This window comes from Chinchilla lanigera, unplaced genomic scaffold (assembly GCF_000276665.1).
Source record: "Chinchilla lanigera isolate Chin_1 unplaced genomic scaffold, ChiLan1.0 scaffold00081, whole genome shotgun sequence".
Classification (NCBI taxonomy): domain Eukaryota; kingdom Metazoa; phylum Chordata; class Mammalia; order Rodentia; family Chinchillidae; genus Chinchilla; species Chinchilla lanigera.
The window spans coordinates 6,830,195-6,855,138 of record NW_004955482.1 but is presented as its reverse complement, the minus strand read 5'-3'; the positions used below and the strand labels follow the sequence as shown (position 1 = coordinate 6,855,138).

Genomic DNA, 24,944 nt, shown 5'->3' with positions numbered 1-24,944 from the left:
CCAGGGATGCACATGGGTGGCTGCACGCTGCCGCTGCCGCAACAGGAAATACACGCCGCGTCTGGGGTGGGGTCTTTTGTGTGGTGCTGTGGGGGGTCTCTCGGAATCCCCGGGGCGCACAAGCCATAGGGTAGTGGGGAGACGACCCTGCGCGCGACGCCAGGCACAGGTCTCCAGGGCCTCTGCAGCGGGTACACGAGCTGCCAGGTCTTCTGCACGCGCTCTGGGGGCAGGTCCTGAAGATGCCTGCGAGTTCCACAGCCCACTACCCAGAGACCTCAGGTCCAACACCTGGATGAGATCTGGGCGCCCGGTGTCCCGAAGCTCTCGGTTTGCCTATGCCGGCCGCGATTCAGCGTTAAACGTAGGGTGGTGGAGGCTCGGAGCTGTCAGACCGCACAGGACTCTGCCCTGAAGTGGGCGCCCCGCCTTCCTGCAGTCCACCCAAAAGGACTGAGGGGGTTACAGGCCAGAACCCAAGGCTCCTAGGACGCCGGCAGCTCCCTAGGCGGCCCGGGAAGATGTGTGGGTTTGTGGGTTTCTTAAACCGGAGGGCTCCTAGAGCTTACTCCCAAAGCAGCCCACTCCTGCAGAAAATTGTCGCTAGAAATCCAGACAGATCTTCATTCCAGAAGAAAGTCTCAGGCACTGAGGGGCATCAGAATTTTAGTTAAACTATCACCAGCCCACAATGGCACGGCTCAGCTGGGCAGTTGGTGCGCAGATCCATCTGTCCCCCTGGGACACTGAAGACACACACCTGTGCTGCTCAGCGACTCCATTATAAAATAAGAAAGACTTATGGAGGGACGGGTAACCCTCTTCTAGGCTGTCCTAAGAATAAGCTCATTAGCTGTGACCTCAGGTGACCAGTTCTGCACAGCCATTGCATTGTTACTCATGGCCCAGGCCACTGGCCACAAGATCCAGGGCACAAACAGGGACCTGCAGGCTGGTCGCAGCCTAGGCTTTGAAAGAAGGCAGTATGTGTGGCGGAGGTCTTGTAAATAAAACTCAGGAGGCTTCCAGCAGAGCCACAGGAGTGAATAAGCAGGGATGTCAGCTTTACTCAGTGGGTTTTAAAGTCCATCTGAAATTTCTACAACCACTGCCACTATGGAGAAAATCCCAGCAGACTGGTTCTTTACTGAAATGTATCTGTTTTGAATTTCCTTCTTCTCCTCTTGTGTTTTTCACAATCCACTCAAGGCTACAACAAAAACAGCGCAAGAATAGCCCCTACCCCTGTCTCTGAGCCTTGGGGTGGGGAGCTACTCCACCGAGGACGAAGCCTAAGCGAGTTGGAAGGGGCTGATACAGTGCTAACTATGGGGCTGCAGGTGTACTTCAATGCCCTCAGCACAAGATTAAAACACAATAAGCCAGGTGTGGTAATACATGCCTGTGATCCTGGCACTCAGGAGGCTGAGGCAGGAGGATTGCCATGAGTTCTAGGCCAGCTTGGACTATGTAGCGAGACTCTGTCTCAATAAAACCCCAGAATTCTATGATGAATGTGATCATTATGTGTATCTGAAATGTACCAATGAAATCTGATTGAAAAAACTAAGAATAAATAAATTCAAATTACCCTTACTCAAATAAATAAAACCCTGAAACAAACAAACAAAAGATGAAAAAGCTAACCATGGTTTCTCTTCCTTCATGGCAACTGGCTAAACCTCAAGGGCACAGAGACACCCAAATGACAAAAACCCATTATAGGGAAAGTCCGGAAGCAGGAATTCTCCTCACAGGTCCCTCCCATCATGACTTGGGAGCACAAGTGTATTTAATAGAATTGTCTTGGGGCTGATTTCCTTCCAGGACTCTCAGAAGCTCGCTTCTGTATTGAAGGAAGTAAAATGACACAGTTCTCACTGACCACGGGGCAAGAAGAGCGAAGGAGGCGTAGATAGCACAGCCACCGTGAACAGGACCCTTCTCCCTAGTGTGTCATTTCCGGGCTGCAGCGGCGCTCACCAGACACCCCCCAGCTTGCCCAGGTGAGGAAAGGGACGCCCAAAGAAAGCTGGGAAGCAGCTCTCAAACGCGGGGTCCCTTGTAGAAAACCCTCCAGGGAGAGGCCCGTGCAGGGGCCCAGGCAATACCAGCAGCTCACAGTCACCCAGCGTGTCCAAAAGCCTGTCCTCTGTTACACGCACTATGGCCATGATCTCATCAGAGGTCCAGGGCACCCCGTTTTACAGAAGAGGAAACCGAGGCACACTGCTGTGAGGAACTGAAAGTACCTGTTCCGACCCTGCAGGCACCAGGGCATGGGTTCCCACCCACACTGCCCCAGTGCCTCTGGCAGAAGCACGAGGGAGGAGGGCGCCAAACAAGAGTCCCACGCCAGGGACTCGCTCAGACTTACACAAAAACCCAAAATGCCCCTTACTAGATTCTGTGGATTCTTGCCAGACGTGACGGCGCACACCTGTGATACCAGCACTAGGGATGCTGAGGCAGGAGCATTGCTGTATGTTTGAGGCCAGCCCGGACTACATAAATGAGATCAAGGACAGCCTAAATGACACAGCAAGGCCCTGACTCAAAGAACAAAACAAAACAAAACAAAAGGTCTAAAGACTCTGTTCTTGGCTCAGATCCGATTCCGCGGTAGGCAGGTATGGTTGGGATGGCCAGCCTGCTTGCTGAGCTGTCCACAGCCAAGCGTGGAGCCAGGAAGTTACTACGCTGTGTTCTCTCTAAACACCTCGCCAGTCCTCCTCTGGCACTTGCGAAGCCTCCGTCTTCCTCTCTCTCTCTCCCCCGAGTTCCCTTGAGTTAACCGGTACATGCAACCACCCGCACCTGCTTTGTAATGACAGCGCACCAGACTGCTCAGGAGACACAGACGAAGCTAGTCCCCCCCGCCCCCGCCAGCAGCATCTCCCCCTTCACGACAGTTTCTCTTGCACTGCGGCTTCGCGGTCCTTTCTCCCTCACGACCTCATCCCTGAGTGACAGGAAGAATAGACTGCCCCCCGCTCCACAGACTCAAAACCCCTGTGTGTTCCTAGAAAGAGCTCCCCGACGCTGATGCCACCCAGGCAGCTGGTACTTGCCCCGAGCCAGGAGGATCCAGAACTTTCACCACGTGGTGGGGAAATAAACAGCAACAGATGCATGCCAAGTCCTCCTCGGTCACAGGCGCCACCCACTGGCCTGCGTGCTCTCGGGACGGCACCCAGTTCTCTGGACTGCCTACCAGGGCCTGAGATGGCGGGAATGTCCCCCAGCCGGCCCTCTGGTGGCCCAGGAATTCTCCCCAGACTTGGCCTCGTTCCAGGGCAAGGACAGACAGTGTGTTAAGGAGACAGGAGGAAGAGAGGAAGATGTATGATGCCCAAAAACTGAGGGAAGCTGGGCATGTTGGCACCCCCTGTAATGCTAGCAACTCAGGAGGCTGAGGCAGGAGGATGGCCACAAGTTTGAGGCCAGCCTGGGCTATTTATAGAAAGTGCAAAAGAACAAAAATGACAACAGGAAAGGGAGGCTGTACACAGATGGTAGCATACCCACAATATGGATTTATTAATTACTTTTTTTTTTTTTAAATGTACGTGGTACTGGGGATTGAACCCAGGGCCTTGTTCATGCAAGGCAAGAATTCTACCACTGAGCCATATCCCCAGCCCAAACTCGGGTTTGTTTTTTTTTGTTGTTGTTGTTGTTGTTTTCCGGTACCAGGAATCGAACTCACGGCATCGCGCTTGCCAGGCAGGCGCTGTGCCGCTGAGCTAAATCCTCAGCCCCCTGTCCACAATATGGAAAACAATGATGCAGCAGGACTTGAGTCCCTGGGATTTACTATTATGCTTACAAAGCAAGTTCCTGAAAGGGATGCATAAAACATATCGTATCTCGTATCTAAACATGCGTCTCTAAGTACAGTACTATAGACAGTCTGCTGACTTGTATCTGTGCGTGCACATTAATCTCCAATAAAACATCTGCAAACACCAGCTCCAAATTACTTAAGGCGCAGAAAGGGTTGGGAGAATGAATGATGAAAGGACAGGGTTGGGGATGATAGGAAAAAGGCTTTGGCTCCATAGGTCATGTTTCATCCCTCTAAATAATCCATACAGTTATGAATTCTTTCTAATTTTTGGGGTGTGACTGTTTTGTTTTGGGCAGGATTTGGAGACAGCATCTCACTATGGAGCCCAGGGTGGCCTCCAACTCACGGTGATCCTCCTGCCTCAGCCTCCCAAGTGCTGGGATTACAGGCGTGCGCCACCACGCCTGGCTCTAACGTTGGAATGAATAAACAGTCATAAAAGCCATCATAAAGTTTATCCATGTCCTCCTTTATTCTTCTCATTGGAAAGAGAGCAAAGGAGGAAATGACCAAAATCTTCCTTGGTTCTGGCCAAGCATCCCAACGACAAGCACGAGATCTGTCCCATCTTGGGGGGTCACAGAGCTGTCTGGCTCCACCCTTGCTTTTATTATAGCTACGTGTGTGTTTCACTGTTTTCTTAGGAGCTGGAAATTGAACCCAGGACCACAGGCATGCGTATCCGCTCTAGCATGGGGCCACGACCCCAGGCCCTGCAGTTGTGTGCATTTCTGCCTCCTCCAGTCGATCAGGAACTCACATCTCATCCCCTTTTCTGTACTTTTAAGACCTCATAAATTACAGCAAAACTCCCATAAACATTTATGGATTCATTCTGAATAACAGATTAAAGAAATCAAATGAATAGCAAAAAAAAAAAAAAGATACTCAGTCTTTTCGTTTGGTGTTTTGTTTCTGCGGTACCGAGGCTTGAATCCAGGGCCCCCAGCGTTCCAGGCCTGAGCACCGGGCCACCCCGAAGCCCTGCTGGCCGCGCTCGGTCCTCCTCCTGTCCTTGTGCGTCTGAGCCCTGTGCCCGCTCACCTTCCTCTGCACCCACGCCCCGAAGGTCACAGTGAAAGCGTGGCAATGTGACGTCCCGAGGCTCGGGACAGGGCAAGGGAGCGATTCTCTCTGCATCAAGTCCGGTGGCTGGCAGGTGCCCTCCTGAGCCAACAGACACCTGAGAGGGGGCAGAAAGGACAGAGCATGCGCGCAGAGGCTCGCCTGCTGAGGCAGGCCGTGATTGATGTTTAAGATGCTACGGAGAACAAGCACTGCAGCTCCTTCACCATTTGTCTCTGTTCTTCAATAGGGTGCCCCTGGCTTACCAGAAAAAGGTCTTTCAGAGAGTTATTCTTCAAATATAGAGGAAGCAAGGAACTTCTAAATCTTCTCCCAAGTCAGGACTCTAGGGTTACCTGGATAAAACCACGGACCAGCAAGTGACGCTATGACTAGCAGAGGGTTACAGTGATCTCTCTTAGGGAAATTATTGTTAAGAAAGTCACTGATGCCTTTTAGCTGTGTTTTATTTTCCCCTGAGAGAGTCATTCTGCAAGCATTTAAAAACCACACAGAGGGGCCGGGAATATAGCTCAGCAACACAGCACCTGTCTGGCAAGTGTGAGGTCCTGAGTTCAATTCCCAGTACCAAAAAAAAACCAAACAAACAAACAAAAAAATGCACATATTGCCAGGCATGGTGGTGCACACCTGTAATCCCAGCACTTGGGAAGCTGAGGCAGGAAAACCGCCACGAGTTTGAGGCCAGCCTGGGATACATAAGTGAGTTCAAGGCCAGCCTGAACTTCAGAGTGAGAGCCTGTCCCAAAAAAACAAAACAAAAACTTTGTTTTTGAGATGATCTTTCTATGTAGTTCAGGCTGGCCTTGAACTCAAGGCAATCCTCCTGCCTTAGCCCCCCAAATGCTGAGATTATAGGCCTGTGCCACCAAGCCCAGTTTTAAGACCAAGTCTCCGTTTAAGCTCTATGCTAACCAGCATGGGTGTCTTGCTGTCTCCCCACTTCCCTTGCCAAGAAAAGACTGGAGAAACGAGATCTAAAGTTCCATAAAACTTAACACAAAACAAACGACCAGTCAGGCATGGTGGTGCACGCCTGTAATCCCAGCCCTCAGGAGACTGAGGCAGGAGGCTCACCGGAAGTTGGAGCCCAACCTGGGCTATATAGACATTGAAGGCCAGCCTGAACTACATACCAAGACCCTGCCTCAAAAAACACAAAAACAAAAAGAAGCCGTACACCAAGGCCACATATTGTCTGATACCATATTTATGAAATATCCACTAAGGAGAGTTTATAAAGTAGACTTGCAGGGGCCAGGGGGTGGGGATGGGGCAGGAGGGAGGGACAGCTAATGGTTGAGAGGATAATGAAAATATCTGCAAGTAGATGGAAGCAATACTTGTGCTACATTGTGAATGTATGGGCCTAGGATCTAGCTCAGCGGCACGAGTGCCTGCCTGGCAAGTGCAAGGTCCTGAGTTCGATTCCTGATACCAAAAAAAAAAAACCCTCACACTGTGAACGTACTAAATGGCATTGAATTTGACACTTAACACTGTTTAATTATAAAATTAGGCCAATGTTTTGTTGGTTTTTTTTTTGGTCTTTTTGAGACAGGGTCTCGATATGCAGTTCAGGCTGGCCTTGCGCTCACAAGATCCTCCTGCCTCAGCCTCCCGAGTGCTGGGATTACAGGTGTGCTACACAAACACACACACACACACACACACACACACACACACACACACACACACAGCCCTGCTACCACGAGACAGGTCAAAATGAAGGTAAAAAATTTTATCAAAAACTGGAGGATGAGAATGGAGCCCCCCCCCCCCGACCCTCCACTTCCCTCCGCTTTTGAACGAACTTTCTTTGCTCTTCAAAGGTGAAGCCATCCACCCCCAGGTGGCTCTAGCAACACTGAGAGTGACCTTACTTCCTGCTCTCAAAGGAAACCCGGCTAGGAGCTTGGCATCAGCCCTAGGACAATGGAAACCAACCAACATGAAAAGCCACTTCAGTCACCTCTGAAACGAGCTGCTAATGGTCGCTGTGGCGGGGCTGGAGGGTCCCACAACACTCTCAGGCCTCTCAAATACACACATCCGGGGCACAGGATGGGAAAACCAACGCCAACTCTCCCGCACCCCCTGCGAGGCCCCTCTCTCCCGCCGTGGGCCTCTCTTCATTCATGGGCCTCTCTTCATTCGTGGGCCTCTCTTCATTCGAAAGAATGGCTCCGGGGGTGCAGCTCAGCGGCACAGTGCCTGCCTGGCAAGCGCTAGGTCATGAGTTCGATTCCCAGCACCAAAGAAAAAAAAAAAAAGAATGGCTCCTGTGGGCTAATTTGCCTCTAATCCTCACCCTGGGTTGATAAAAATGCGTGAGAGTTTATCATGACACTCACATTAGAAAACACCTGCCAGAATCACCTGTCAGCACGTGAAGCAGCCAGTAAACCAAAACTTCCCTTTAAACACACACAGGCCTCTAACTGAGAGAACATCAGGAGGAACGTATTTACGGTGGTGTGTGGTTGCGTGTTGGTTTGTTTTGAGACAAGGTCTCCTTATGTAGTCCAGGCTGCTCTTGGCCGCTCTTTGGTGCTGGGAATTGAACTCACGACCTAGTGCTTGCCAGGCAGGCACTGTGCCGCTGAGCTGCACCCCCGGAGCCATTCTTTCAAACGAAGAGAGGCCCATGGCGGGAGAGAGGGGCCTCGCAGGGGGTGCGGGAGAGTTGGCGTTGGTTTTCCCATCCTGTGCCCCTGACGTGTGTCTTTGAGAGGCCTGAGAGTGTTGTGGGACCCTCCAGCCCCCCACAGTGACCATTAGCAGCTCGTTCCAGAGGTGACTGAAATGGCTTTTCATGTTTCACTATGTAGTTCAGACTGAGACAGGGTTTTACAATGTAGTTCAGGCTGCCCTTGAACTCACTATGTGTAGCCCAGGCTGGCTTCGAACAAGGTGATCCTCCTGCCTCAGCCTCCCGAAGGCTGGGATTACAAGTAAGAACCAGCATAACCAGCCCAGAAGGAGTACATTTAAGGGCAGCCCCAGTGAAAGAGGGAATCCTCTGCCGAAAGGTTCCCAGCTGGTTTACATAGGAGGAAGGATGAGCTTCGAAGATTATCCTGCAGCTCTTGATAAAACAACTGATACAGGAAGAAATGATCAACACGTAAAGCCAGCAAGGAATGGCTGGCAGGGCAGGTAAACAGAGGTAAACACCTGCATTCTCAGGAAGGAGAGAATAACTAACTGGATATTGGAGGATCAGGCTGCCATAACTTAGCAAACTGCGCTGTTTACCCTAATCTGAACAAGATTTTGAATGTAATCTCCAGCTTCCAGAAATTAAGAGTTATAGAACAAGCTAAATGACACTATAAGCATGCAACCAAATAAAATATGACTGGGCCAGGGATATAGCTCAGTAGCACAAGCATCTGCCTGGCAAGCACAAGGGCCTGAGTTCGATTCCCGGTACCAAAAAAAAAAAAAGGCTTGCCCCAATAAAATATAAGCGGGATCCCAGCAGTTGGGAGGCTGAGGCAGGAGAATCGCTGTCAGTTTGAGGCCAGCCTAGGCTACATAGTGAGTTCAAGGGCAGCCTGAACTACATAGTGAAAGCCTGTCTTGATACAGATAGATAGATAGAGGGCTATCTAGGAGGCATAGGGCTTCCTATTTGCTATAAATCACTTTTGTAAGGGAAGTGTAGACTCCCAGAGAGTACAGTAACACCTCAGGCCAAGAACACTTCTGTTCTCAAACAATTCAGTTCTCAAACATAAGCCTTCAACAAGATTTTCCTTCGGTTCACAAACTCCACCTCAGGTGACAAACATGACCGCAGCTTTCTTCCCCACACAAACACAAACACAGCCATCTTCCCCCCAATCGTGAAAAGATTACATCCGTGCACTGAGGCACCACCGCATTGATCAAGAACCAATTCCGTGTCTGAGCCGAGATTAGATCCTAGTGTGGACAAAGCAGTTTTTTAAAAGATCTGGGAAATCTGAGCGTTCTGGTTTAGTTCTAAAATGTCCCCCAAAAGCCCCGTGTGCACAGTGAGATGCTGCAAGTGACTGCACCATGAGGGCACCCCCCTCATCAGTGAGATCCTCGTGCAAATGCAGCAAGGTGGGCCTGGCAGAACGCAGCGGGTCAAGGAGCACGCCCCGGGAGACACTGTCCCGGCCCCACTCCCTTGCGCTTTCCCACCTCTGCTTCGCGGCTGCCATGGCGGGAGCAGCCTTCCTCTACCACTATCTCCGGCCGTGCTCCGCCACTCCACAGCCTAAACGCCACGCGGCCAGCAGGCCAACGCCTGAAACGTCTGAAACCACAAGCCCAAGTAAACGCTTCCTCCTTTACATATTTCCTCAGGTATTTGGTCACAGTGATGAAAATCTAACACACCAAGTATGACTGGGCGTTAGGCAGTACCAAGAAGTAAATTTTGTTAGGAACAATGAGGTCATTTGGGCTACAGAAAAATATTCTTTTTTTTTTGTAAGAGGTAAGTTTTTTTCTAAGGTGAGTTAAACAGAAGTTAACAGCTACCACTTCACATTCAGTAAGATGGTTATTTTTTGTTTGTTTGTTTTTTCTGGTACCAGGAATTGAACTCACGACCTTGCGCTTGCCAGGCAGGCACTGTGCCACTGAGCTAAATCCCCAGCCCCAGTAAGATGGTTATTATCAAAGAGAGAGGAAAACAGAAAACAACGGAAGGGGAAAGGAGGGAAGGGGAGGGGGAAGAAAAAAGAAAAAGGGGCTGGGGATTTAGCTCAGCGGCAAAGCGCCTGCCTGGCAAGTGCAAAGTCGTGAGTTTGGTTCCCAGTACCGGAAAAAAAAAAAAAAACCAAGAAAGTTACACAAAGAGTAACCATCAGACCCGGTACACTCACTTCTGAAAGGAGAACTCAGAGAGATGTTTGTGGTGAACAGATCCCAAGCCTCCACTAACACATGAACAGGTAAACCAAACAGGCAGACATATGGAATGGGAAGACACAGGGTGGAATTCAGCCTTAAAAAGGAAATGCAACCCAGGCTGCAAGCGTGATGAACTTGTCTTAAAAGGACAAAACCATAGGATCCCACCTCTGTGAAGTCCCTAGAGTAGTCAGGTACACAGGAAGGAGAATGGCGAGGACACTGGGGTCTTAAATGTTTAGCTGGGACAGAGCTTCAGTTTGTATAAACATTCTAGAAACAGCTGGTGTGGTTTTAGCACTTGGGAAGCCGAGGCAGGAAGATTGCTGAGAGTTTGAGGCCAGCTTGGGCTACACAACGAGTTCAAGGCCAACCTGAACTGTATAGCAAGACCCTGTCTCAGAAAGGAAGAAAGGAAGAAAGGAAGAAAGGAAGAAAGGAAGAAAGGCCCTGTCTCTAAAACACAAAAAGAAAAAAAAAAAAAGATTTTTAGAAACAGTGATGATAGTTCAGTGTCAATGTATTTAACGCCACTGAATGGTATACCTAAAAATGGTTATGTGTATTTCATCTTTTTTGGTTTTGTTTTGTTTTTGGGTGGAAAATGCTGGGGACTGAACCCAGACAAATGCTCTACCGCTGAGCTACATTCCAGCCCTTTTTAAATTTGATTTTCAGACAAAGTCACACACAATTGCCCAGGCTGGCCTCAAATTCAAGATCTTCTTGCCTCAGCCTCCTGACCAACTCGGATTATAGACATTACCATAATCTTTTTTTTTTAGTCTTTTTGAGACAGGGGTCTCACTATGCAGTTCAGGCTGGCCTTGAGCTCACTTTGTAGCCCAGGCTGGTCTCAAACTCACAACAATCCTCTTGCCTCAGCCTCCTCAGTGTTGAGATTACAGGTGTGCTCCACCAGGCTCGGCCCACAATGGGCCAGGCATGGTGGTGCACACCTACAACCCCAGCAATCTGGAGGCTGAAGCAGGAGGATCACCCAGATTCAAGCCCAGCCTGGGCTACACAGTGAGTTTAAGGTCAGCCTAAACTACGTAGACAGACCTTTCTCCAACCTCCCTGACCAAAACAAAAAAAAAAAAAAAAAAAAAAAAAAAAAGAAAATCACATCCCCCAGAAGAAACTGAACAGCTCTGAACACTCAGGATCGTTTCATACTCATTCCTGCCACCTTGTCGCACATATATTAACTGAAAGGAAAGGAATCTAAACAGCAGAAACAAAAAAATAAAAATTACTGCTGTAAGTGACATAACGTCTGAGCTTTAGGACCAGTGTGCTTTGCTGCTTAAGTACTGCATTCTCGGTGGGCAAGGCCAATGATCTGGAGCAGGTTTTGCTCCTCTGCGTGTCATGAAGGATCCACTCCTCCCATCACATACGCTCATCCCCCCTGCCACTGCAACAGAAAGCAAAATGAAATGATGAGCTACCCCGGGGCCAGCGTGCAGCTCAGTGTCAGAGCTCACACTCAGCACGCTCGAGGGCCTGGAGCTAGATCCCCCAGTACCATGAAATAAATAAATGTTCTCTTGTCTTTATCCAATCTGTCCTTTTTTTCACCAGATCACCTAAACTGGAAGGCAAGATTACCTAACACACACCCATCCTCCTAACAAAGCCAAACTAGTCAGCAAGAAGGAGGGGAAAAAAAGTATTCTCAATATCTAATAGCACCTGGGGACAAAATATGACCACAGGATAGCTATTGTTCCAGAGACATAACCACAGTAATGGCAAACGACTGCAGAGCCTGTCAGGGTTTCTAATAACGCCACCTCTCTCAATACCTCAATTACTTTCCAAGAATTTGTCTTTGGCGTTATTAGCACAGGCAGCTAAGCAGGTTATCAGACTAAAAAGGAAATCTTTCTCTACAGACTTTAACCGTAGGTCATTTCAGCTGGATGTGGTCTTGAACTTCCAGTAATGTGACTCTAAAGGATACAAATAATGCCTGGAAAATTCCAGGCACAGTAAGATGCACCCTAAATCCAGCAGAACAAAGAGGAAGCAAAGGGGCCCAGGGAGTGTTGAAGTCTTCTTAGGTCTCTTCCAACTAATGTTTGTTTTAGCAGCTGGCTGGGACTAGAATGCAAAAGTCCAAGTAAGGAGTTAAGCCAGCAAAGAGGACTCAAAAGCGTTTTGGGAGCAGGTGAAAGAGAATGAAGAGAAGAAAGTGACTATAACTTCATCTTCTAGAAGCACTGGGAAAATCTTGCTATGGAGTTTATTCACTCGGCAAGTATTTCCTGAGCCCTTGCTATCTGGCAGCAATCCCGCAATTGAGGCAGGAGATTAGGGCACGGTAAAACTGGCTGGGGAAGTAGGTGTGGCCTGTTAGCTACCAAATCCCAGGACACGTGCGCAGAGCAGTTCCCAAGGCCCTGCCCATGACTTCTCTCAGAACTCTGACTCGTTTTCCAAAGGACCGCCCTGACCTGCAGAGTGGGAGATACAAGGACCATCCATGGAGTTTCTGCCCCCGCGATCTCTCTTCCATGGCAGCCCACCCTCACACCACAGGCTGCACTTCTTTTCCTACTTTTATTTGGCCTAAACTCAAACCAGCATCATTTCAAGAGACATCAACACAGCAGCCAAGTTCACTGGAGCTGGGATTGGGACCGCGTTTGGAAGCCTCATCATTGGTTATGCCAGGAACCCTCCTCGGAGGCCATGGGGCTGTTCTGCCTGACGGTGGCCTTTCTCATCCTCTTCGCCATGTAAAGGGGCCGTCTCCACCTCACGCAGTTCTTTCTCCCATGTCTTGCTTGCCCTATATGTTCCTTCCCATACACTTCCCTGGGCTGCCTGGGGAAAGTGACTGGCTCAGGGTTTGACAGAGGGAAAAGAAATAAACACTGTATTAATACAATAAATAAATGAATAAAACGAGCAAATTGGGACCAAGTCACATACAGAGGGGAGACGATGTGAAGACACAGGGAGAGGACGGTCCTCTGCGAGCTGCGGAGAGGAACCTGCCCTGCGGACACTCTGACTGAGGATTTCTAGATCCTGAGCTGAGACAATGAATTGCTGTCCTGTAAGCCACACAGCCCATGTTCCTTTTACTGAGGCCCTGGTGAACTAATACACGGTCGCATCAAAAGTTTAGGAATTTAGTTGCGCATGGTGGCCCACACTACTGGGGAGGCTGAGGTGGGAAGATCTCTGGGAGCTGGAGGCCAGCGCCAGCCTGGGGCTATGCCATGAGTTCAAGGCCAGTATGAACGGCAGAGCAGATCCTGTCTCAGAAAACAAACAAACAAAAGGTAAAAAACAGTTGGTGTGGTGGCAGCTGCCTGTAATCCCAGCACTCTGAGAGGCTGAGGCAGGAGGATCACAGATTCAAGCCCAGCCTGGGCAGCTTTACAATTTAGAGAGACCCTACCCAAAAGTAAAAATAGAAGTAGAAATGGAAATAAAAATTAAAATAAAAAAAGAGCTGCGGAGGTAGCTCAGTACAAGCACCCTGGCTCATTCTGCAGTAGTGTTTGTTCTCCATCCAGTACCTGACAGGCGGCTGGTTCTAAGAAGTCACCGCGAGCACTGGGTTGGCGGATACAGAGCCACCGTGCCCAGGGCAGAGACGGGGTCAGTGGCTCGGCGCCATCTGTCATCCAGCTTCACGCGTGTTCTGATTAAGGGGTCCTCCTACCACTCACTCGTGGCCGCTGAGCTCTTGACGGCCCGCAGCGGGCCCCGCGCCTGCGCAAGGCTGACCTAACGCGCTCTCTCTGCATGCACGTCTCCAGCCCCTCCCGCTCAGGAGCACCTGGTGGCACTGTGCCTGGGGCGGTTTAAACAGTGAAATCACCGACCAAAAAGCACAAAAATCTGAAAAATGTCCCACTCAACCAACCTCAAAAAAGACACACGTTTATAGTACAAAACAGAAACGGGAAGACAGGCTCACCGTGCGAGGCCTCCCCTGGGAGCACACGCTGGGTGACACTGGTCCCCCCCACATGGCTCTCATGCAGGTGTGCGCCAAGGGCCGTAAAAGCTCAGCGAGAACAGGGTTTGGTGGCGCACGCCTGTAATCCCCGCACTTGGGAGGCTGAGGCAGGAGGATTGCCATGAGTTCAAGGCCAGCCTGGGCTACAGAGTTCTACTTTCTGGCTGGAGCGCTCCCTGTTTAAACGACAAGAAGTGGGCTTTGATGGGGTCCTCACCATCCAGCTCACCAGCAGGTACAGAATACTACAGTCCCACTGCTCACACATGTGGAATCAGAGCTGCGGAGAGCGATCGGGCACCTGGGTCCCTGCTCCTAAGATACTGGGCTGTCTGGACTGTGCCCTCAAAAGCCTGTTAAAGGGCTCAGCCCCAGTGCGGGAGGTGCTGCTGCAGAACCGGAGCCAGGACGGACCGTCCTCCTCGGAAGCTCTTTTCCGGGTATTGCTTCCAGCCGCAGAAAGCTCACCGCTGGCATTGCTTCACCAGCAGGGACTGTTCCACTGGGTTCTCCAGTCGCTGATGTTACACAAACCAACTTCTGGGGACCCCTTCATCAGCGGGAACCCTGAGAAGTTGCCAGGCCCCACAGAGGACGCAGGACCTTGGGGAAGCCCCTCAGACGCCGCACCCGGGGCCCTCACTGCGCCTGCCCCAGCTCAACCTGCTCCCGCGGGCTTTCTCTGCCCCCTGTGCACCTGTCCTCACCCAGGGGCTCCTGTCGCCCGCCCACCTCCATCCTGCGCACATCTGAGGACCCGTGCCGTCCCCGCGAAGGCTGCCTTCCCGTGAGGCTGTCGAAAGGCCTCAACACCTGCCACCCTCAGCCTTTGACACCGTCTCCATGGGCGACTGCCCCGGCGGCCTCCACCTCCCAGAGGCACTTGTGCGGGCAACCACCACTTCCTGCCACCTCCCTGCAGCAGGGCTCCGAGCGGGCAGGGAGGGAAGGATAAAGCCGGGCAGTCTTAAACCGCTCCCTCCCCGAGGGCCACGCCAGCCCCTTCCAGCACACTCGAGACGACACATTTGAAGGAAGTTAAGCCACTGGGCTCTCCTTCGAGAATAAGGTTATTTGGGGGGGGCGGGTACTAGGGATCGAACCCAGGGCCTTCTCATTGAACTACATCCCCAGGCCGCCCCACTCTGAGACAGGGTCCCTAACTCACTACACTGCCCAGGCTTGGCTCCCACTTTAATCCCCCTGCTTCGGCCCGGGTACTGGGATGACAGGTGTGCTCCACCATGCTTGGCCGAGAACAAGTCTGACACAAGCGAGTCGTAACGTGGATTATCTCTACCACTCTGCCCTTCCTCTCCCCCTCTACTGACAGCTTCCTCATGCCTCGGGGTGGTGGGCAGATTCGGGGCTGTAGATGACTTATAAACCCTAATTCTGAAAACTTGTCCTGGCCACCACGAAATGATGGCCTGCAAATGTATCTACAGACACCATCTCAGCAACCCCGCCAGAAATCATGCTACTAGCCCCTTTCACAGATGACTAAACTGAGGCTTACACTTGCCCAAGTCTGCACAGCTAGTCAGTGGCAGCACCAGGAGTCAAATCCCAGGTGCATCTGACCCCACAGCACGTCCTGGTCCGGCATAAAAACGACCCGGAAGCATTTAGGAAGTGCAGATTCCCAGCCCCACACCAAACCTACTCTTGGCATCTGGGCTGAGTCCCAGGAAGCTGTATTTTTTTAAAAGCAAGTTCCCCAGGTGAAGCTGAGGCCACCACCCTGAGGACTGGCCCTCATCAGACCACACTGCCTTCCTAGGAAACAGCAAGGCCCTACGTAAGGGACAATAAAAGGCAGCCACCGTCACCAGCCTTCCTCCTCATCAACCTTACACCATCCATCACAGCGGCTGACAGGAACTGCGAGGAGGGCAGACATCGAGGCGGAAGCACGGGAGGTCTTTACTGAAAGATGCGCCTGCCCCTCAGGGACAGGCTTCATGTGACACCCAAGGGACCCTAGATGGATGAGGCCTCCCAGACCGGCCTGCCCTGCAGCAGGGGGACAGAAAGCAGGCAGAACTGTGGGTGACATGGGGTCGGGGATGTGTGTCAGTGCTGTCGTATCCCACGGTGTCCCTGAAGAAAGCTGATCCACAGCACTTGTCCTACACACTTGTCCTATTCTCCAGAAAACTGCCCAGAACCGCAGGTCGAGTGGCACTCCGTTCGGCCAGTGGAGACAATGGCTTAGGCGGCAGGGGCCTCAATGATTCGCCAGAGGCGGCAGTGACTCAGTCCCCTCCCCTCCTCGGGGCCTGCCTCCTCCGGGACTGGACCAGCAGGTCAGGAGACAGAAGTGTCCAGCCGCCAAACAGAAGGCCGGCCCGCTCATCAGGCGAAGGTCAGAGGCCAGGCTCAAATAAGCTCAGTCCCCTCGCCTTCCCCTCGGGTCACCGAAGGGCCCCTGAGACCCTGCCACCTGGCCGGCACGGGAAGTGGCCCGGGTGCAGACAGATTAAAACAAATCCAGCACCGCTTCTGCAAAGGGCCATCGGGTGGCCAGCGACGGGCGGGGATCCAGCGACATCTTGGGTCTGAAGGACACCGCATCAGAAGTGACCTCGAGACGCCTAATCAGTTCCAGAAAAGCGCTTTGTTCTTCTGCGCAAGGTGGGAGATCAAAGCCTTTCTCGCCAACCACCATGCAGCATTAATTACTCGTTAAGTAAGCCGACCAGGGTCAGACCCGGCTCTGGCAACCTCGGTGAGCACCCTTGATCTTTCAACCCATCCTGCACACAACCGGGAGGAAGCCGCCTGCGAACCTGGGAACCGGAGGCCGGGGCAGCCGGCAGCCGTCTTTCGGTTACTCCTTCCTTTCCTGTTAACTTTTTAACCCCAGTGGCAGGAAGCGCATGCACACGGCACCAGCCTCCCCTCCCCCAGCCGCGTGTCAGTGGCTTCTCACGAGCGCCCGGAGAGAAGGGGAGACAGGGCCAAACACCCCACTGGTGCAAGCGGCGTGGCCTCGGGCGTGCCCTCCGGCCCCTCTGAGCCACCTCAATCTCCCTCTGAGGACCAGGGTGGAGAATCGTGCACCTTGGGCTTCCGCTAAGGATGAAGGAAAATCCAAAAACAGTTGCAGAGCCAGGAAGTGGATCCACGGGAGGGTGCTCACCCAGCTCTGCCAGAAACCACCTCAAAACCCCTCCGCCACTGTTCCCCGTGTTCCCCGCACCAGAGCCAGAGAGCAGAACCAGCCCAGCCAGCTGTCCCCAGGGGAACCCAAGAGCAGAGCAAGGGAGGGGAAAGCAGGAAAGAAAAACAACGGTGCTAGTGCTAGACACCTGAGGGCGTATCATTCGACCATAGAAAGAAAAACCGATCAATGGTACAGCAAGAGAACCTCGAAAACACAACGCCAAGCAGAAGATCACATATTCATTTATGATTCCGCCGTAAGAAACATTCAGAGCAGAGGGCCCCTGAAGGCAGCAAGTGGGCAAGCAGTTGCCTGGGTGACAGAGGAGAAGGCCGGAGGAAAGGAGGGCTGAGGCTTGTTTCTTTTTTTGTTTCGTTTTGGTCTGAGACAGGGTCTTGCTATGCCGGCCTTGAATTCACTATGTAGCCCAGCCTGGCTTCCAACTCAGAGATCCTCCTGCCTCAGCCTTCTGAGTGCTGGGATTACAGGTGTGTACCACCACACACACCTGTTTATTTTATTTTATTTTTTGCAGTGCCGAGGATAGAACCCAAGGTCCGACACGTGCCAGGCAAGTGCTCTACCAGTGACCTACCCGCAGGTCGACGGATGAGGTTTCCTTCTGCGGGTACAAAAATGCCCTCACCATAGCTTAGGGAGATGGCTGCACGTGGGAAGTGCTGCTAAAACCTGAGCGCTCTCCCCGCTCCCACCCTGGCTGAGGCTCTAGTGAGCCCTGGGCCATGCTGAACTGCGAACCCTAGGCCTGGATGAGCCACCTACCACAGGGTCTTGGACAAGGTTGTGACCCCAGGAGCCGGCTCCATGAAGAGGGTCCTTAAAGAGAGGCGCATGGGTTTGGTTTTAGTTTAAAGGGGGGAGGAATAGAATCCCCAGGGTGGGCTGGGCTCTAGAGCAGACAGGTTCCCGAGGCTCCCTCCATTCTGAGATGACACTTCTTCCTTGGATTTGGGGGCAGTACGAGTACTCCAGGTCTTGGCAGTCAGCTGCATCCCCAGCCACTTTCTTATTCTTCTGGGAGTCCCCCAGGTCACATTGGCCAGACTGGGTTTGAACTGGTGATCCTCCTGCCTCAGGCTCCCAGAGCCCTGGGATCACAGGCGTGTGCCTGCACGCCTGGCTGTGAGTTTGTCTTCTCAAAAGCCTGTGTTCTAGCTGGGGCGTGGCGGTGCAGGCCTGTAACCTCAGCTACTTGGGAGGCTGAGGCAGGAAGATGGCAGGTTCAAGCCAGCCTGGGAGCTCAGTGACACAGTCCTTGCCTCGCACGCACAGGGCCCTGGGTTCGACCCCCATAACCACCAAGAAACTCAGTAAAACGAGCCCGAGGTCTGCAAACCCCAATACGTCCCCAGGGGCCCCTCCTCGCTGGACACAAAGCAACTGAGAGGTGAAGCCTTACTTTCCTCTCCGGGTTCCCCGCTGCCCTGCCCCCTGCTGCTTGGTCTCCGGGCTCCGGGTGAAGAGGTAGCACTTGGGCTGTGACAAGGGTCCCGGCACCGCTGCACGTGGAAGGAAGCCAGCTGCCTCGCCCAACCGTCCCTTGACCGGGGACTACGTGCAGGGGACCCCTCTGTGGCTCCTTCCTCCACCTCTGTCCCCACCGAACTTCAAAGAGAATGCAACACCCACTGCATGGGTGCCCCTGCCCCGGGAATTCCACATGGAGGAGTGCACGCCGGTGAGGGAAGCAGACCCAAGAGAGCCATCCGAAACAGTGCTGGTCTGGAGAGGTACAGCTGAGTCACACAGGTAGTCTTTCTGTTTTGCTTTTTTGTTTTTTGAGACAAGGTCTCACTATGTAGCCCAGGCTGGCCTTGAACTTGTGGCAATTCTCCTGCCTCAGCCTCTGAGTGCTGAGATTTCAGGTGTGTACCACCATACCCTGGGGTGTTTTTTAATGATAGCAAAAAAAGAGTCTACAATTAGCAGAATATCCAGCAGGACTCCTTAGGCGACAACTAACTTTATTTTCGGTTTTGATGCTGGGGGTTAAGCCCAAAGCTAACCACATGCTCTACCACTGACCTACAAATAGAAGGCTGAGCAGGGGTCTCCCCCACGGGTTTCCCCGTGTTAGCTCCCTCGGCCCTCACAACCACTTAAAGCCAGGGCCACAAACCCTTTTACAAACAAGGAAAATCAGGTTCAAAAAGCTCATGTAAGCCAGATGTGCCGGCATAGGCCTGTAACCCCAGCACTCAGGAAGCTGAGGCAGGAGGATCACTCAAGTTCACGGCCAGCTTGGACCACAAACCGCAAAGAAAGCTCATGCAAGTTGCCCAAGAAAGTGGTAAAGCTGACTGTAGACAAACACAAAGGCATGGCAGCTAGATGGTGGCTATGTACACTTGTACCCCGCAGGGCTGCTGACCACGCCCGACAAAACACCAGCACTTCCCCGCCCGGGGGAGCCGCTCTCCGCCGTCAACCACGCTGCCCTGAGTACTCTGCTTCTGCTCTGTAAGTGACCTCATTTCTTAAGCCCCAGTTTTCACACTGTGCAAGAGTCACAGCTGCCTCCCCTAGCACTGCTGGCGTCTAAGCAAGGTAAGGGAGGCGGGGTTAGGCCGGAAGTTACTCCCCGTAAGCCCTCCCCGACGTAACTATCATTGTTCCGCCGAGGGTCTGCGTCCTGCCTTTTTATGTTGACCACGGATGAGATTTGCAAAGGGAAAGAAGTTACTTTCCCCGCAAAAAAGAGGAAAACAGTCGATGGAGCAGTTGAAGGAGAAGGGAGGAAGGAAGGAAGGGAGCAAAAGAGAAAATCCGCCTCATGAACAAGGCGGGGGACATCACTCCGCCACAATTACCTAGGTGACCACCAGGGGGCGCTACTCGAAGCCGCAATAGCAGCTGGGTAAAACAAACTCTTAAAAAAAAAAACACTAAAAACTTGCAATGAACATATCACTGAAAAATTTCGCCTTAACTGGGGAGCTCACTCCCAGGCGCCCCCCAAGAGCGGCGACATTCGCTTATAGGAGGTGTACAAGGCAGGGGGAGCCGCCTCCCCAGGCCAGTGGTCCACCTCTTACCTTTGGAGCCTTCTTTGGCCAACTGACCACGGGGACCCCGGTAATGGCCAGGCTGGGGTCGTCCTCCGCGTGCTCCTTCAGGACGTTCTGTACCAAACAAAGGAGCTGTGTTAGCCCAGGGCGCAGGCGAGCTTCTGGAAGGACAGACAGCACCCTTCCTGTGACGTCCACACGCAACACCCACCCACAGTCGGACACCTCACACGCACACAGCCTCGCCTACTTTTGCAGCAGCCTTCCCTCTGTGGCCCCAAATTCTCCAGAACCCTGACCCTGTCTCTCCTTCAACCTGAGTGCTATGTGTACCTGACCCCAGCTGCATAAAGACATGGGTTTGGTCTGGTTCAGTTTCTTGAGAGTCTTGCAATACAGTTTCCGGCATGGAGATCCTCCTGCCTCAGCCTCCCAAGTGCTGGGATGACAGGGGTGGCCTGCCAGGCCCAGCTGTAACTGTGTTTCAAAACAAACCCTAAACACAAGTAAATCTGCGATCTGGTTTGACAGAGGACGGATTCATCAGGCCAATGCCGGCAGACAAGTAGACTATGATGGTTACACAAGCTAGGGATCACCCGCGTGTCACACTATGTCCATTCCTCCGAGAGCACTTGGTAGGGTCTTCATGGGTATCTGACTCCAGTGGACGGAGACCTTGTGCATGCGAGCAATGCCCCGCCACTGAAGTGTCCTCACTCGCAGCTGAGGTGATCACGGCGTGGAAAGTCCCAAAGCCTGCGATGCAGCCCCAGCACCCAGGTAAGAACCTGCACGAGGACACAAGCCTGGCACTGGCCTCCCCTCCACTTGGACCAGGAATCTGAGAATTGTACAAAAGCACTGTTTCAGGGACAGTTAAAAATAGAGCTGGGTATAAAGATACACCCCCATAATCCCAGCACTCGGGAGGCTGAGACAGGAAGAATGCCTGGAGTTTGAGTTTGAAGCCAGCCTGGGCTACATAAGGCAGTTTAAGACCAGCCTGAACTACATAGCGAGATGCTGTCTCAAAAAAAAAAAAAAAGGAATTTCAAGTGAAACTCGATCCTGAACTTACTATTTTGCCCAGGCTGGCCTCGAACTCAAACTCCAGACAATCCTCCTGCCTCAGCCTCCCGAGTGCTAGGAGTACAGGTGTGCACCACTATGCCCCACTTTGACTTTAATTATAATAATCAGTTGTAACAGATGCCTTGAACGTACTAAAATGTTAATACATAGTAGGGAAACTAGGTATGAGTGTGTATATTAGAACACTTTACTATCTGCTGCATTCTTCTATAATTTTAAAACTACTGTAAAAAAAAATGAACTATTAATAAACCAGGCATGGTGGCGCACGCTGGTAATCCCAGCACTTGCAAAGCTGAGGCAGGTGGATTCCCCGATAGTCCAAAGGAGCCTGGGCTACACAGTGAGTTCAAGGCCAGCCTGGACTACGTCACAAGACCCTGTCTCAAAAAAAAAAAACCAAGATACACAAGTGAGCTACCCTCATCTACTCCCTGAAGATCAGAGCCAAGAATGAGTTCGGCCACGCCCTCCACGGAAGGTTCTCGTCCCAACCACGGAGCATGCACACAGCCCAAGCCGCGTACCCGCAGGAAACTGTTTCGACGCTTCCTGGTTCCCCTACACATGCAGAGCTCGCACCCTCCCTCCCACACGGGGTTTGGTGCGCTCATGTTTCCTCCTTCCCCCAAAATTTATGAAGCAGTAAAAGGGCTCACCAGAAAGAGGTTCCGCGTGTAGCTAAGGTTTTCGATTCCTTCTTATCCACGCGCCCCATGTGCGGGGGAGCGGCCACACCTACCCAGGCCTTACGGTGTCCGAGCCCATCCAGTCCCCGGCGCGAGGCTGCGGTGACCACCTTAGCTTGCCCAGGACCAGGCAGCAAAGACTAAGGCAACAGGGAGTGGCGGGGTTTGTGGCGACCTGGAGGCCACAGCCCATCAGGGAAGGCACCCCACTCAGTTCCAGCCTCCTGCCTTCCTAAAGGAAGGAAAGCCCCACCAGAGCTTTTGGGTTCCTCAAAAGAAACCAGAGGCCTGGAGTTTCACTTGAAATCTCTGCTTTGTTTTTTGTTTTTGAGACAGGGCCTCCCTGTGTAGCTCAGGCTGGCCTTGAACTACTCACTTATGTAGCTCAGGCTGGCCTCAAACTCACAGCAATCCTCCCGCCTCAGCCTTCTGAGTGCTGGGATTACAAGTGTGTGCTACCACTCTCGGCTTACACTTATAAATGCTGGCGAACTAAAACTTTTAAAGAAACCACTGTGACCTGCAAGTACTGGGAGGCCAGTCTGGCCACGGTGTCCGAAGTAAACACTGCGAAAATCATCCTGCTCACTCTGCGTTCTTGCGAGTTTTCTTTCGAGCTGTTTCAAAATTTCTAGTCATTTCAATATCAGAGCTGGAGCCAGTAATTCACAAGCATTAATATCTGGTTACAGAAATTTATTACTGGTATTATCGGGGCACGGTGGTGCACACCTGTAATCCCTGCTTAGGAGGCTGAGGCAGGAGGATCGCTGTGAGTTTGAGGCCAGCCTGGGCTCTGTAGTGGGTTCAAGGCCAACCTGAATTGCATAGCAAGGCCCTATCTCAAAAAAATAAAAAAAAAGTTATTATGGGTATTAGCAAATAACGAATAAGTTATAATGACAATCTTTTTTAAAGTTTTGGCAGGGTCTCACTAAGTATCTCGGGCTGGCCTTGAACTCACTATATAACCCATGTGACCCTGCCTTAAGCAGCGCGTCTTTCTGTTCCTCCCAGTGGCCACCAGAGGGCGCCCAACGCTCTGCCTCCGGAAGAACGCTCCTCCGCGGGGTGGGGTGTCGGGTGTCCCGGCGGGAGGCTGTCTCCGAGCCTCCGCGGGGCGGGAACTGCTCCCCGTTCCCCCGGCCGCCGGCTCGCGCGCGCACGCGCGGAGGCCCAGGCGCACACCCGACACCGCTCTCCCAGAGGAGGACGAGGGCGGGAGCCCGGGCCGGCCCGGGCCTCCCTCCTCCGCGGAGCCCCCCGAGTTGACACATGCCCGGGTCCTGCTCCCCGGGGTGGGCACTCAGAATGAGAAACTCCCCGGGGTGAGCGCTCATGATGAGAAGCTCGCCGCGCAGAGACTAAAAATACCGCGCGGCGCCCCCACGGCAGGCGGGCAGCAGGGCGCGCTCGGCTGCGCAGGGGGCGGAGCGGGGGTGCCGGCCTCCGAGCCCGGCTCCTGACGCCGCCCGGGCGGCCTGCTGTGCTCGCCCGTCCCCCGGGTGTCTGCGTCCGGGGCCCCGGCCGGGTGGGGGCCGCCCCGTCGGTGTCCCGCGCGCAGAGGGCCCCACGCCGAGGCTCTACGCGCGAGCCCTGCTGCGCAGATTGTCGCAGATTGTCGCCGGTGCCATCTCACGGCGCGCCAGGGGAAAACGGCAGGCGCTAGACATCGGGTCCTAAGCGCTAACACCCGGCCGGCCGGGTGCTACGGCAGTTTCTCAGGAGGGACGCCAGTTTCTCAGGAGGGACGCCGGGGTGGGAGATCTCCAGTGCTAGACCAGCCTGGGTCACTCAGCGAGACTCTGTCCCAAAGTACAGACAAAAAAGGGGCCGGGGACATGACTCAGTGAAGTCCCTGTCTTTGTACCCATTTTACAGGGAGGATCCTCGGTTCGTAAGGAAGAACCTAAGTACTTCAGCAGGGCCAGATCTCCACCAGACCTGGTCCCGGAAGGACAAAACACATCGGGTCCGGTGCCCCGTTTACACACAGGTAAAGAGAAAGGTAAGCAGGTGTGGAGGCCGCACAGCAGGCAGCTCAGGGCTCCAGCCTCCTCCCTCCCGACTGCCCCTTCTCACTCATCGCACAGCTCAGGGTCCTGGGCCCCAGGGAGTGAGTCACCCGGGCCACCACGGGCTCAGAGGCCCTGGGCTGGCACTGGGGAGGGGCACCAGGGGCCAAGTCTCATCCCTATCTGACCAAGCAGGGGCGGAACGCCACATACAAACATGTCAGCCACAGAGGGGGCTTCTTAAAGTAAAAAGGGGTTTCCAAAAGCTCTTCAGGCAAATGAGTTCTTAACCCATTTATGAGAGCTGGGCCGGAGATATAGCTCAGCAGCACAGCACCTGCCTGGCAAGCACAAAAAGTCCTGAGTTCGATTCCTGGTACCAAATAAATAAATAAATGAAAGAGATTGGGGGAACCAATACTATTATTTTTTTGGTTGATGAAAATATCCTGCTTCCACTTCACAGGATCTCAGAAGGAAAAAGCAATCACAGACTGGGCGTGGTGGCACAAGCCTGTGATCCAAGCACTTGGGAGGCTGAAGCAGGACTGCCTGGAGTTTGAGGCCAGCCTGACCTACATAGCAAGACTTTGTCTTTTTTTGAGGGGCGCGTACTGGAAATTGAACTCAGGACCTTGCGCTTGCCAGGCAGGCACTGTACCAAGGACCTTGTCTTAAACACACACACACCACACACACACACACACACACACACACACTGCAACCACACGGTAGAATCCTAAAGGTTTCCTTGAGGAAATCTAACAATCCCCAGTACCACCAAGAGAAAACGTAGCCCAACAAAAGATGAGGGGAATCTTTTTGCTTTTTTGTCTTTTTGAGACAGGGTCTCACTATGTAGTTCAGGATGGCCTTGAACTTACTTTGTAGCCCAGGCTGGCCTCAAAACTCATAGCAATCCTCCTGCCTCAGCCTCCCAAGTGCTGGGATACAGCATGAACCACCATGTCCAGAGAGGGTCATAATCTTTCTAAAGCCCAGTGTTGGGCACAATATTTCCTAAATGAACAAATGAACTACTCCTTCCTGAAAAGGAAACAAATTCGTTTTGCAAGCCCAGCAGACAGCTGGTTCATCCTCTGGTGGAGCCTGGGTGGGCAGGAGCTGCAGAG

At 52.6% G+C, this 24,944-nt stretch overlaps 1 protein-coding gene and 1 long non-coding RNA gene across 16 annotated transcripts in view; one reads left to right on the top strand and one right to left on the bottom strand.

The window, feature by feature from the left end:
* Positions 1 to 24,944, bottom strand: part of Kdm2b (lysine (K)-specific demethylase 2B) — a 111,093-nt gene that overhangs the window by 29,975 nt on the left and 56,174 nt on the right. For all 15 annotated transcript variants that reach the window (XM_005403116.2, XM_005403118.2, XM_005403117.2 and 12 more), the window contains one exon: positions 20,040 to 20,126. In XM_005403116.2, coding sequence (XP_005403173.2) covers positions 20,040 to 20,126 — 87 coding nt within the window. The remainder of the gene's footprint in view (positions 1 to 20,039; positions 20,127 to 24,944) is intronic.
* LOC106146517 lies at positions 22,968 to 24,311 on the top strand. The gene is made up of 3 exons (XR_001230986.1): positions 22,968 to 23,124; positions 23,678 to 23,804; positions 24,278 to 24,311. It is a non-coding gene; the product is annotated as an uncharacterized LOC106146517 (long non-coding RNA).